General features: G+C 47.8%; 1 protein-coding gene across 2 annotated transcripts in view; it reads left to right on the top strand.

Annotated features, from left to right (window-relative positions):
* The window catches only part of CETP (cholesteryl ester transfer protein), a 52614-nt gene that overhangs the window by 11631 nt on the left and 26208 nt on the right, over window positions 1-14775 (top strand). For both annotated transcript variants that reach the window (XM_075326891.1, XM_075326890.1), the window contains exons 3-6: window positions 240-371; window positions 1625-1695; window positions 2006-2093; window positions 2199-2268. In XM_075326891.1, the coding sequence (XP_075183006.1) occupies window positions 240-371; window positions 1625-1695; window positions 2006-2093; window positions 2199-2268 (361 nt within the window). The remainder of the gene's footprint in view (window positions 1-239; window positions 372-1624; window positions 1696-2005; window positions 2094-2198; window positions 2269-14775) is intronic.

The raw sequence follows: 14775 nt of genomic DNA, 5'->3' as shown, positions 1-14775 counted from the left end.
TGGCTATTTTGTATAGCTGGTAGCACTCTTCAGGAATGCCCTACACTCATACCTAGGTGACTTATTCTTTAATTGCACCTATTAGTCAAACCATGCTTTGTTTTTGTGAAATTTTGCCTATAAAAAGAGCCTAACTACACAAATTTGCAGCCATTATATAGAGCAACACAGCCTGCCGATCCAATGTAGCTGCTTGTTTAGGGTAAATAATAATATCTGACTAAGGTGCATCTGCTCAGTATTCAGGTCAGTAATCTGTCGATAGAAAGCAGTGAAGTGGATCTGAAGCAGGACGACGTTGTGGAAATCATGATTAAAAACGTCAGCGCATCTTTCAAAGGAACTCTGAACTACGGATATGGGACCTGGTTGTAAGTGGACTGCGAAATCTGTATAAGAATGAAAATATATTCTGTGACTATAATAATGTAACATACAGTATATAAAGGGAGGGAGGGAGATAGAGGGAAGGCGAGATGGAAAGAGGGAGGGAGATAGAGGGAAAGAGAGAAAGGGAAGGAGAGAGATGGAGTGAGGGAGAAAGGTGGACGGAGGGAGAGAGAGTGAGTGGTGGAGAGAGGGAGGGAAACAGAGAGAGGGAGAGATGGAGGTAGAGCGTTAGGCAGAGAAACAGAGAGGGAGGGAGAGAGGAAGGGAGGGAGATAGAGGTATTGAGAGAGAGATGGAGGGAGGGAGATAGAGGGAAGGAGAGGTGGAGAGAGAGGGAGATGGAGGGAGAGAGAGAAAGGGAAGGAGAGAGAAGGAGGGAGGGAGAAAGAGGTGGATGGAGGGAGAGAGAGAAAGGGAAGGAGAGAGAGATGGAGGGGAGGGAGAAAGAGGTGGACGGAGGGAGAGAGAGAAAGTGATGGAGAGAGGGAGGGAGACAGAGAGGAGGGAGAGAGAGATAGCGAGAGGGAACGAGAGAGGGAGAGGAAGTATAGAGTTAGGGAGAGAGACAAAGAGAGGGAGAGAGATAGAGGTAAGGAGAGAGGGAGAGAGAAAGAGAGAAAGGGATAAAGAGAGATGAGGGAGAAAGGTGGACGGAGAGAGACAGAGAGAGACAGATGGTGAGAGGGAGGGAGACAGAGAGAGAGGGAGAGAGAAATGGAGGGAAAGAGAAAGAGGTAGAGGGAGGGGGAGAGAGAAAGAGGGAGAGTAGGAGGGAGGGAGAGAGTGATGGAGGGAGGGAGAAAGAGGTGGAGAGTTGGAGAGAAGGAGGGACAGAAAGAGAGGGAGAGAGAGAGGTGGAGGGAGGGAAAGAGGTGGCAGGAGACAGAGATGGAGAGAGAGGGAAATGGAGATAGAAGGAAGGAAAGAGAGAGGGAGATTGAGAGAGAGGAGAGAGGAAGAGAAGGAGGGAGATAGAGGGAGAGAGAGGTGGTGGGAGGGAAAGAGATGGAGAGAGATATGGAGAGAAGGGGGGAGAAAGAGAGAGAGATGTAAAGAGAGAGAGGGAGAAAAGGAGGGGGAGAGAGAGATACTTCAATTAGAGATAAGTATATTTTATATATCAAATATCAGATAATAGCGTCACAACCGTGTAATCTAAAATATTGGATTTCGCATTATTTTCAAAGTCTACAATATAAGTGTAAGTAATGTTCCAACTTCTATTTCTCCTTAGTGTTCAGGTTGAACATTCTATTGACTTTGAAATCTTTTCCTCCATTGATTTACAAGTGAACACTAAACTCAGTAAGTAAATATCACTGAATGTAAATGTTTTATAAATTACCAACAGACTACTATACACACAGGTCTGATAGATAGACAGGTATTTGCTTGTTAAAGATACGATACGCTGTAGTGAAATAAGTAATTTTTTATAATGACCAGGACCACTATTCAGTGACTGCAGATTCTTTTGGCCGTGGTTTTTCTAATGCAAGAATAAGGGATTGGGCATGTTGAAATCCAACATGCTTAATCCTTCCCTATCTTCTACAGTTTCTGACGGTTCCTTTGTTATATTTTTGCATTACATTTCAGAACTTATATTTTGCAGCTTGTGGAAATAACCGTGTTGCTGCCGATACTTCTGACTGCTACCTGACTTTCCATCAACTGATCTTACACCTTCAGGGAAATAAAGAGTAAGACATAAAGATGTTGTCAAATTTCCATTGCAAAAATTAATAAAATGCTTAGTTATTCTTAAAAAATATATTGTCCATTGTCCTTTTTTTTTTTACTTGCAGGCCTGGATGGTTTAAGCAGCTATTCACGGATATTATTTCATTCACCTTAAAGCTTGTGCTTAAAGGTCAGGTGAGGAATGCAATTTTTGTTTTTTTTTATTTTTATATATATATATATATATATATATATATATATATATATATATATATATATATATTATTTTATTTCTCTTATTATTTTTTTTTTACTTTTGTATATGGGTCTGATTTTGTTTGAACCTTGTGCAGCTACTTTTTTTTTATTTTCTGCCAAAGATTACCTTTCACCTAAAAGCAGGGTGCCCAAACTTTTGCATATGCCCATTTGCCTTTTTTGCTAAATTTAAGATGTATATATACAGTGCCTACAAGTAGTATTCAACCCCCTGCAGATTTAGCAGGTTTACACATTCGGAATTAACTTGGCATTGTGACATTTGGACTGTAGATCAGCCTGGAAGTGTGAAATGCACTGCAGCAAAAAAGAATGGGTTTTTTTTTTTTTTTTTTTTTTAAATTGTGAAAAGTTTATTCAGAGGGTCATTTATTATTCAACCCCTCAATCCACCAGAATTCTGTTTGGTTCCCCTAAAGTATTAAGAAGTATTTCAGGCACAAAGAACAATGAGCTTCACATGTTTGGATTAATTATCTCTTTTTCCAGCCTTTTCTGACTAATTAAGACCCTCCCCAAACTTGTGAACAGCACTCATACTTGGTCAACATGGGAAAGACAAAGGAGCATTCCAAGGCCATCAGAGACAAGATCGTGGAGGGTCACAAGGCTGGCAAGGGGTACAAAACCCTTTCCAAGGAGTTGGGCCTACCTGTCTCCACTGTTGGGAGCATCATCCGGAAGTGGAAGGCTTATGGAACTACTGTTAGCCTTCCACGGCCTGGACAGCCTTTGAAAGTTTCCACCCGTGCCGAGGCCAGGCTTGTCCGAAGAGTCAAGGCTAACCCAAGGACAACAAGGAAGGAGCTCCGGGAAGATCTCATGGCAGTGGGGACATTGGTTTCAGTCAATACCATAAGTAACGTACTCCACCGCAATGGTCTCCATTCCAGATGAGCCCGTAAGGTACCTTTACTTTCAAAGCGTCATGTCAAGGCTCGTCTACAGTTTGCTCATGATCACTTGGAGGACTCTGAGACAGACTGGTTCAAGGTTCTCTGGTCTGATGAGACCAAGATCGAAATCTTTGGTGCCAACCACACACGTGACGTTTGGAGACTGGATGGCACTGCATACGACCCCAAGAATACCATCCCTACAGTCAAGCATGGTGGTGGCAGCATCATGCTGTGGGGCTGTTTCTCAGCCAAGGGGCCTGGCCATCTGGTCCGCATCCATGGGAAGATGGATAGCACGGCCTACCTGGAGATTTTGGCCAAGAACCTCCGCTCCTCCATCAAGGATCTTAAGATGGGTCGTCATTTCATCTTCCAACAAGACAACGACCAAAGCACACAGCCAAGAAAACCAAGGCCTGGTTCAAGAGGGAAAAAATCAAGGTGTTGCAGTGGCCTAGTCAGTCTCCTCACCTTAACCCAATTGAAAACTTGTGGAAGGAGCTCAAGATTAAAGTCCACATGAGACACCCAAAGAACCTAGATAACTTGGAGAAGATCTGCATGGAGGAGTGGGCCAAGATAACTCCAGAGACCTGTGCCGGCCTGATCAGGTCTTATAAAAGACGATTATTAGCTGTAATTGCAAACAAGGGTTATTCCACAAAATATTAAACCTAGGGGTTGAATAATAATTGACCCACACTTTTATGTTGAAAATTTATTAAAATTTAACTGAGCAACATAACTTGTTGGTTTGTAAGATTTATGCATCTGTTAATAAATCCTGCTCTTGTTTGAAGTTTGCAGGCTCTAACTTATTTGCATCTTATCAAACCTGCTAAATCTGCAGGGGGTTGAATACTACTTGTAGGCACTGTATGTTTCCCCTCGGTTCATTTCATATGTCTCCATGTATTGATTGTGGAGCGGTTGGCCCATGCAAATGGGCTGGGAAAAGTTGGGAAAGTTATGTCTGGCTCAGCAATAAGTTAGTCACTGAAGCCTGTTTATTTCAGTGTAATTTTGGGCTTGGTTTTTCCTGGAGCAATCAATAGGAATGGCAGTGGGACTGGTTGCTCCCTTCTCCACATTCAATCCAGGGTTTTGATTCCTCACTGGATCAGCTGAAATAATCAGGAGGCATTCAGAACAGAGAGGCTGCTGAGGAGAGGTACAGGCTCATGGCTGCTGGGGCTGAGACTCCATACCTCCACTGGCTGTGCTGAGGAACCCACACAGTAAGAGAATACTGTTTTGTTTGTTACATAGGTTTATTTTGTAGTTAGCATTCTGTTGTTAGTTAGTGGCCAGACGGCCTTAGACGTTTATTTTCCTGTTTTGCATGGGTAACACTGAGGGATAAGTGTACACAATAAACACGGCAGTGGCCGTATCTGTTTGGAACCTGCCAGTCTGCCGCTGTCATCTGTGAATCCATAGCCACTCGCTTGGACCAAAGCAAAGATCCCAGCTGAGCTATATCCCCTGTCTCACAAATGGTGGAGAATGCGGGCATTAGTGGCTATTGGACTGTGGCTGCAGATAAACCATTCTATGGGCATTGTCTCTTGTTAATGTCCTGGCTGAAAGCTCCTGTGCTGCTGAAGAGCCAAGAGACCAGCAATATGGATTTGCTGCTGAAACAGTTGGTGCAGGCCAACATTAACCAACAACAGACCAATGCCCAGCTACAACAGGCCAATGTCCAGCAACAACAGGCCAGTGCCCGGCAACAACAGACCAATACTTACCTCCAGAAGGCGCTGGAGCAGCAGCATCAAATGCACCAAGAGCAGTTAAATGCAATAAAGGAGGCCTTGGTTCGGCAGCCGCGAGACGCGGAGGACCGTGCACAAAGCCCTGCCAGTGCGCGGAAAGCTGTACAAAAGACTTTACTTAAAATGACTGCTGATGATGATGTGGAATCATATCTGGCAGTGTTTGAACGTATTCCAGAACGTGAGCGCCTACCGGTGGACAAATGGGCTGAAGTGGTCGCTCCATTCTTGATTGGAGATCCGCAAAAGGCATATAATGATCTAAGTGGAGCTGATGCTATGGACTATAGTAAACTAAAAGGCGAAATCCTGGCAAGGCTGGAAGTAAACACATATGTACGGGCACAGCGGGTACATCTATGGACTTTTGTGGCACATCAGCCAGCTCGTTCACAAATGCATGACCTCATCCATCTGGTAAAAAAATGGCTGCAGCAGAAACTTTGACGCCCGCACAGATGGTGGAACGTGTTGTCCTAGACAAGTACCTGCGAACCTTACCGGCTAAGATCCAGAGGTGGGTCGGACAGGGTGACCCATCTAGCGCTGACCAGTTGGTGAATATGGTCGAGTGTTACAGCGCTTCTGAAAGCCTACTCCAGGGGACGCTTTCACCTTGCTGGGGTTCTAGGAAATCGCCTGAAAGTCCTGCTAAAACTACTCCTTTTCTAAAAGAGAATGTTGCAACTAGGGGTAGCAGGTCCACAAAGGACTATGTTAGTGGTGTAATTTCTCAGCAAGTCACCAGGCCCAGACTGAGGTCCCCAACTGGGAGGCAAGGGCCTATACAGTGTTTGCGATGTTGTGGGCTCGGCCACATAGCTGCTAACTGCCCATTAACTACAGAGCCTATGGACTGTAACACTACAAGGCATCTGTCATTATACGTACAGTCAGTCTGTGCTGCGGAGATCCTCACAGGAAATGAACAACATGTGTGTTGCATTGAGGTCAACGGCTATAGTGTGAATGTCATCTTAGACTCTGGCAGTCAAGTAACCTTGGTACATGCTAGCTTGGTGGACCCTGGAGTAATAACAGGTTCAACTGTGGGCATTAGTTGCATACATGGCGATACTAAAAACTACCCCACAGCCTGGGTAACTCTTGCCACGCCCTTGGGGGCCAAAAGACATCAGGCGGTAATTGTAAAGACTATGTTGCATAGTGTAATCCTGGGGAGAGACTTTCCCTTATTCTGGGACTTGTGGAACGTTAAGAAAAACTGGTGAACGAGACCCTGGGGTTAGCCCCTGAGCCACTGGAGCAAGATGATAGGGGACCCAACACAGGGGTAGCGCCAGAATCTGTAGACTCTCCTCTGGCTGTGTTTGCAGGTGAGGCGGACACGCTAGAGGATGTTATAGAGATGCCAGGTCTTGAGGAGGCCTGTGATAATTTCGGGACCGCTCAACACCAAGATCCAACTTAAGGGCATGGGAAAATGTGAAGGTCTCTGAGGGAAACCCAGTGTACCCAGGGGCTCAAAATGTGTTTCCACATGTGGCAGTGCAACAGGGCATGCTATACCACATTGACAAGATGCGAAGAGTGGTGGTGGAACAGCTAGTGGTACCCAAATCCTTTTGTCAGGTGGTTGTAGACCTGGCACATAAACATCCCTTGGGGGGCCACCTGGCTGGAGAAAAGACAAAAGACCGTATTCTGCAACGTTTCTTTTGGCCGGGTCTGGTGGGAGATGTAACTCGGTACTGTCAATCCTGTCCTACATGCCAGTTGACTGCGCCTATGACACATTTTAGAAGCCCCCTGGTATCCTTGCCAATAATAGAGGTGCCCTTTGAGAGGATAGCAATGGATATAGTCGGTCCATTAGTTAAATCTGCCAGGGGTCATCAATACATTTTGGTGGTACTGGATTACGCCACCCGTTATCCGGAGGCTGTACCCTTACGGAATGCCAATGCAAAAGCAATTTCAAAGGAGCTTTTGAACATGTTTTCTCGCACAGGCATTCCGAAAGAGATACTTACGGATCAGGGGACCCCCTTTATGTCTCGTATTCTCAAAGAACTATGTAAATTACTAAAAATCTCCCACCTGCGTACCTCAGTGTATCACCCTCAGACGGACGGTCTGGTCGAGCGCTTTAATAATACCCTAAAGGGGATGTTGAAAAGGGTAGTGGATAAGGACGGGAGTGATTGGGATACTCTCCTGCCATATCTCTTGTTCGCCATACGAGAGGTACCCGTATCCTCCACGGGCTTTTCACCTTTTGAATTGGTCTATGGGCAGTGTCCCAGAGGCCTGTTGGATATTGCCAAGGAGACTTGGGAGCAAGAGGTGACTCCTTACTGCAGTGTAGTTGAACACATAACACTTATGCAGGACAGAATTGCGGCAGTTATGCCAATAGTCAAAGAATGTTTGGAGCGCGCACAACGCACCCAAAGCAGGGTGTACAACCGGGCAGCTATAACACAAGTTTTTCAACCTGGGGATCGAGTGTTAGTCTTGGTACCTACTGTAGAAAATAAATTTCTTGCAAAATGGCAGGGGCCATACGAGGTGCTGGAAAGAATAGGTGAAGTGAATTATAAGGTACACCAACCAGACAAGAGAAAACCCCAACAAATCTACCACGTAAACTTGCTTAAGTCCTGGCGGGACAGAGAGAGTCTGGTAGTGGAAACTACCCTTGATAGTGGGCCTCGAGTGGCACTAACATCTGAGGTAAGTGACCCCCAGATAGTACCACCAGAGGTGGGTATTGCAGACACGCTATCCAAGACCCAAATACAAGAAACCAAGGAGTTCGTACAGAGAAATGCAGATATTTTTTCAGAACTACCTGGCCGTACTCACCTAATTAAACATGACATTGTCACCGACCCTCAGACACGTGTACGGTTAAAACCGTATCGAATTCCTGAGACTCTGAGACAAGCCATTGTTCGGGAAGTAGAGAAAATCCTGGCGCTCGGGGTTATTGAGGAGTCCCGGAGTGAGTGGGCTAGTCCTATCGTGCTGGTGCCCAAGCCCGATGGGACTATCCGGTTCTGTAACGATTTTTGCAAGTTGAATGAGGTATCGAAATTTGATGCCTACCCCATGCCAAGAGTTGATGAACTTATAGAGAGACTAGGTTCCGCCAGATACATATCCACTATTGACTTAACAAAAGGTTATTGGCAGATTCCCCTCACTGACTCTGCCAAAGAGAAAACTGCCTTTGTTACGCCACAGGGACTGTTCCAGTACCGGGATATGCCATTTGGTTTGCATGGAGCCCCAGCCACCTTCCAACGACTAATGGATATTGTCCTAAAGCCCCATGTCCAGTATGCATCCGCATATTTGGACGATATCATTATCTTTAGTGATAACTGGGAAACTCATTTGCCAAAGGTGCAAGCTGTCTTGGACTCTCTAAGGACTGCCGGCTTGACTGCCAATCCCAAGAAGTGTACATTGGGGTTGGAAGAAGCTCGCTATCTGGGATACATCATTAGCTGAAAAATAAGGAGCGCTGATAGTGTAATACCAACAGATCAGTGAGGTAGATCAGGAAAAATACACTCACCTGAAATGGTTGTGATAGTGACAACCACTGATAGAGCATAGGATGATGGCGTCTGCAGCAGCCCCACGTGGATGTGCATACAAATCAGAGTGAAAGGGGGGGTTAATGCCGCGCATCAGCCAAAATGAAGATGTAGCACGTTGATGTTATAAACGTATTCTTTTATTCCATCGGTCTGCGCGTTTCGAGGATATACCTCTTCTTCAGGACCAGTGCATCAACATAGTATCAGATACTATGTTGATTCACTGGTCCTGAAGAAGAGGTATGTCCTCGAAACGCGCAGACCAATGGAATAAAAGAATACGTTTATAACATCAACATGCTACATCTTCATTTTGGCTGATGCACGGCATTAACCCCCCTTTCACTCTGATTTGTATGGGATACATCATTGGTAGAGGAGTTATAAAACCTCAGGCAAACAAAGTGGACGCCATTCAGAATTGGCCACAACCGGTCACCAAAAGACAGGTCAGAGCCTTTTTGGGGATCGTTGGTTATTACCGGTGGTTCATCAAAAATTTTGCTACCATCGCAGCCCCACTCACGAATCTTACCAAGGGGTCAACCTCTGTCTCAATAAAGTGGAACGCAGAAGCAGAGGACGCCTTTCAAAGGTTGAAAAAGGCTTTATGTGACCAACTAGTGTTGGTTACCCCAAACTTTACACGGGAGTTTATTGTTCAAACAGATGCCTCTGGTGTTGGCCTCGGCGCGGTGTTTTCACAAGAAGTGAACGGCGAGGAACACCCAGTGGGCTATCTAAGCAGAAAACCTACGGAGGCAGAACAAAAATACAGTGTGGTTGTGCGAGAAGCCTTAGCTGTGAAGTGGGCCCTGGAAACCCTGCGCTATTATTTACTAGGACGCCGATTTAGGCTAGTGACGGACCATTCACCCCTGACATGGATGTCCCAGGCAAAAGAGGGCAATGCGCGGGTGACACGCTGGTTCTTGGCGTTACAAACTTTTAAATTTTCAGTGGAGCACAGAGCAGGCACGGCGCATGGGAATGCAGACGCGTTTTCTAGAACGCACTGCTTGCTAAGTCATTGTGTCCGACCCCACGGGCTCGAACAGAGGGGGGGAGTATGTGAGATGCCGAGGGGAGAAGTACTAGAGAACAGGTATGTTTCCCCTTGGTTCATTTCATATGTCTCCATGTATTGATTGTGGAGCGGTTGGCCCATGCATATGGGCTGGGAAAAGTTGGGAAAGTTATGTCTGGCTCAGCAATAAGTTAGTCACTGAAGCCTGTTTATTTCAGTGTAATTTTGTGCTTGGTTTTTCCTGGAGCAATCAGTAGGAATGGCAGGGGGACTGGTTGCTCCCTTCTCCACATTCAATCCAGGGTTTTGATTCCTCACTGGATCAGCTGAAATAATCAGGAGGCATTCAGAACAGAGAGGCTGCTGAGGAGAGGTACCGGCTCATGGCTGCTGGGGCTGAGACTCCATACCTCCACTGGCTGTGCTGAGGAACCCACACAGTAAGAGAATACTGTTTTGTTTGTTACATAGGTTTATTTTGTAGTTAGCATTCTGTTGTTAGTTAGTGGCCAGACGGCCTTAGACGTTTATTTTCCTGTTTTGCATGTGTAACACTGAGGGATAAGTGTACACAATAAACACGGCAGTGGCCGTATCTGTTTGGAACCTGCCAGTCTGCCGCTGTCATCTGTGAATCCATAGCCACTCGCTTGGACCAAAGCAAAGATCCCAGCTGAGCTATATCCCCTGTCTCACCTGTCTCACAATATATATATATATATATATATATATATATATATTTTTTTTATTTTTTTTTTTTTTATTTATTTTTCTTATTACGGTATTTTTATTTTTTCACTTTTGTATATGGGTCTGATTTTGTTTGAACCTTGTGCAGCTACTTTTTTTTATTTTCTGCCAAAGATTACCTTTCACCTAAAAGCAGGGTGCCCAAACTTTTGCATAGGCCCATTTGTCTTTTTTGTTAAATTTAAAATGTAGTATATATATATATATATAAATATATATATATATATATATATATATATATATATATATATATATATAGATAGAGTACAGACCGAAAGTTTGGACACCCCTTCTCATTCAAAGAATTTTCTTTATTTTCATGACTCTGAAATTGTAGATTCACATTGAAGGCATCAAAACTATGAATGTACACATGTGGAATGAAAGTGTGAAACAACTGAAAATATGTCTTATATTCTAGGTTCTTCAAAGTAGCCACCTTTCGCTTTGATTACTGCTTTGCACACTCTTGGCATTCTCTTGATGAGCTTCAAGAGGTAGTCACCGGAAATGGTTTTCACTTCACAGGTGTGCCCTGTCAGGTTTAATAAGTGGGATTTCTTAACTTATAAATGGGGTTGGGACCATCAGTTGTGTTGTGCAGAAGTCTGGTGGATACACAGCTGATAGTCCTACTGAATACACTGTTAGAATTTGTATAATGGCAAGAAAAAAGCAGCTAAGGAAAGAAAAACGAGTGGCCAGCATTACTTTAAGAAATGAAGGTCAGTCAGTCTAAAAAATTGGGAAAACTTTGAAAGTGTCCCCAAGTGCAGTGGCAAAAACTATCAAACGCTAAAGAAACTGGCTCATATGAGGACCGCCCCAGGAAAGGAAGACCAAGAGTCACCTTTGCTGCGGAGGATACGTTTATCCGAGTCACCAGCCTCAGAAATCGCAGGTTAACAGCAGCTCAGATTAGAAACCAGGTCAATGCCACACAGAGTTCTAGCAGCAGACACATCTCTAGAATAACTGTTAAGAGGAGACTTTGTGCAGCAGCCTTCATGGTAAAATAGCTGCTAGGAAACCACTGCTAAGGACAAGCAACAAGCAGAAGAGACTTGTTCGGGCTAAAGAACACAAGGAATGGACATTAGACCAGGGGAAATCTGTGCTTTGGTCTGATGAGTCCAAATTTGAGATCTTTGGATTCTACCACCTTGTCTTTGTGCAACGCAGAAAAGGTGAACGGATGGACTCTACATGCCTGGTTCCCACCGTGAAGCATGGAGGAGGAGGTGTGATGGTGCGGGGGTGCTTTGCTGGTGACACTGTTGGGGATTTATTCAAATTTGAAGGCATACTTAACCAGCATGCCTACCACAGCATCTTGCAGCGGCGTGCTATTCCATCTGGTTTGCGTTTAGTTGGACCATCATTTATTTTTCAACAGGACAATGACCCCAAACACACCTCCAGGCTGTGTAAGGGCTATTTGACTAAGAAGGAGAGTGATGGGGTGCTACCCCAGATGACCTGGTCTCCACAGTCACCAGACCTGAACCCAATCGAGATGGTTTGAGGTGAGCTGGACGCAGAGTGAAGGCAAAAGGGCCAACAAGTGCTAAGCATCTCTGGGAACTCCTTCAAGACTGTTGGAAAACCATTTCCGGTGACTACCTCTTGAAGCTCATTAAGAGAATGTGTGGCGCCCCTGACCTGGTCAGGCACCACTGAGTACTGCACCCATGCTGGGGACAGTACAATACAGGTAATCCAGAAGGCTGACAGGGGTGTGGAACACAGGCGCATAGTGACCAGGTCTCACACATGTACCCATGAGAGGACCCCTGGGGATCCCAGGAGGGGGCAAGCCTTCACCTTCACTGGAATAGTGGAGGGGGTAGAGCCTCCATCTCCTCTCAAGGGGTGTGGTAAGAGAGTCTGGTTGCTAGGTGGCGTAGGCAAGAACAGGAGAGGAGGAGCAGTGAGTCAGTTAGAGCAGAACTCCATAGGGCTCAGTAAGGAGCAGACCTGTGGGGCTGTTGCTGTCTAACAGTGCCCGCGCAGTGGCTACAGACGGGGGAGAACGGTCAACTAGGAGTGCTGCCTGAAAGCCAGCTTCAGCTAGCGAGTGCAACGGAGTGGGAAGTAAGGAGACTGCTAGAGAGCACCAGGCCCAACCGGGCGGCAGATCCCGAAGCGGGGATAGATTCAACTTTCTTCTGCTAAACCTGCCGGTGTGGGGCTCTTAAAGCCCACACCACAACACTACAAAAGCCGCAGCCACGTAACCGCAAGTTAGGGCCCATAGGTCATAGGAGGCAAGAGGCTGGAGTGGCCTGGTCCGGGGAACAAGCAAACGGCAAACGAAGGGGAGAGAGGCTTCAGCATCTTCCCTGGGTGACCCCCATAGGGACTCAAAGTCGGGGTCACCCCAAACCACCAAGGGCTAAGGAAGGCGAGTCGGTAGTCACCCTCATAAAGTCAGCCTGAAGGATACCTGGTTCCCATCTGGTTCATCCCAGCTACGCCCGGGCTACTCACCCTGCCATCAACTGTGAGTAAAGCCCTTGAAAGACATTCCTGCCTGTGTGGTTATTCTGCGACTTGTGGTACTACAAACCTACATCGGGCCCTGGGGCTTGCCTCACTCTCAGGAGGCTATTCCAACTAACTGCACACACCATCAGCCCCAGGCGACCCTCAACCTGCAGTGGCGGTCCCCACTGGCCGCAATACTGAGAGTGGCGTCACGATCAAACAAGAAGATTTCCTACCAGTGACGGAGATCCAGCAACGTGGAGTCCCTGAAGGTAATGCACCGACACCGACACGACACCCGAGGGGCTTCACATCTGGCGTCACGAACAGGATAGGACTAGACCTGTTTAGACAGGTGACCATGTGCCTGGGCGGTCCGCTTGAAAAATTGGAAGCGCCGCCATATTGCCACCATGAAAAGCGCGCTGAAAAACAACAGCAGCCCGCGCTGGAAGAAGTTACCGCCCACGAAGAGGCGTGGCTACCCAGAGATCCCCTGGAGAGTTCTGACCTTGCCGGCTATGAGAGCGGAAGCGTCCAGAGACGGCGCAGCAGAAGAGAAGCCAGCAGCTTGTTAGAGAAAATGGAGTCCAGACGTGGATACCCAGAGCCAGGCTCTTCTGCCTGGTGGTATCGGGAGCTGGCCCAGTTCTGCGACCGACTGGAGAACCGGGTTGTGGAGCAGATCCGGGAAGAACGAATGGAACTGCTGGAGATGGCTGCCGCGGTTCGGGCCTATGAAAGGAGAGCCGTGCGCCGAGTGCCAGACAGGACGGCGATGACGCAGACCCCGATGCTGCCACCGGTGGGTGAGTCGAGTGATGCCCCGGCCAGAGCAAATGCCCCGACCCCTGCTGCCACGCCCGCGGTCCCTGAAGAGGCGCCCGGCGCGGCGACGCTGAGCCAGGCCGCAGCCACGCCAGGTGCGGCCCGCCAAGCCCCGGCCGCCGCAGCGATGCCCTGCTCGGCCCACCAAGATCCGGTCCCTGCAGCGACGCCCAGCCCAGCCTGCACAGATCCCATCGCAGCTGCGACGCCGATCCAGGCCGCCGCCATGCCGGGCGCGGCCCGCCAAGACCAGGCCGCCGCCATACAGGGCGCGGCCCGCCAAGACCAGGCCGCCGCCATGCCGGGCGCGGCCCGCCAAGACCAGGCCGCCGCCATACAGGGCGCGGCCCGCCAAGACCAGGCCGCCGCCATACAGGGCGCGGCCCGCCAAGAGATTGCATCACTATTTTCCCCGGCCTGCAAGGCCAGAGCAGACACCGCTCCCCAGTCCAGAGAGGTCCCTGCTAGGAAGACCCTGATAGGAGAGGACCCCGAATACTGGAAGCTGAAGGCTGACCTAGAGGCCCAGTTCCCACAAGAGATGGTGGATCGGTATCTGCTCCCTCCGCATACCCCCAAGGAAATACAGGCAACCCCTGCAGCTGCGCCGAAGAGTCCATCGCCTGGGCCAGCTGAAGAACACCCATCCCCAGCGCTGCCATAACCGGAGTGCAGCGAAGAACTAAGGGGGAGGGGAGGCCAGGAAGCTGAGGGGCTGACTCCGACTCCAGTGCCACCAGCAGTGGACCCATACCCAGAGCCAGAGATGCTGCCCTATTCTCGCTGGGATGAGGAAGACCTGACACCGTCAGCAGATGAAGATCAGCCCAAAGACCTCACCTGGGAGCCCGCAGGCATGAACCCAGCCCGCAAGACACGGCGCAGCAGAACAAAGTATCCTCCAACACCACAGTCTCCAGAGCAGAGGGAAGTCACGGTCAGAGACCTGGAGGAGAAAAGGTGCCTAAGAAGGTCCAAAGCCCAGGCTAGAGGACCCCTTTACAGAGGAATAGTAGAGGACTTCAACTTGAAAAGCGGATACGGCTTTATTGTAGTAAAAGGAATAAAAGAGGGCATATTTG

Source organism: Anomaloglossus baeobatrachus, chromosome 10 (genome assembly GCF_048569485.1).
Source record: "Anomaloglossus baeobatrachus isolate aAnoBae1 chromosome 10, aAnoBae1.hap1, whole genome shotgun sequence".
NCBI classification, from domain to species: Eukaryota; Metazoa; Chordata; class Amphibia; order Anura; family Aromobatidae; genus Anomaloglossus; species Anomaloglossus baeobatrachus.
This window is presented reverse-complemented; position numbering and strand designations above follow the sequence as displayed.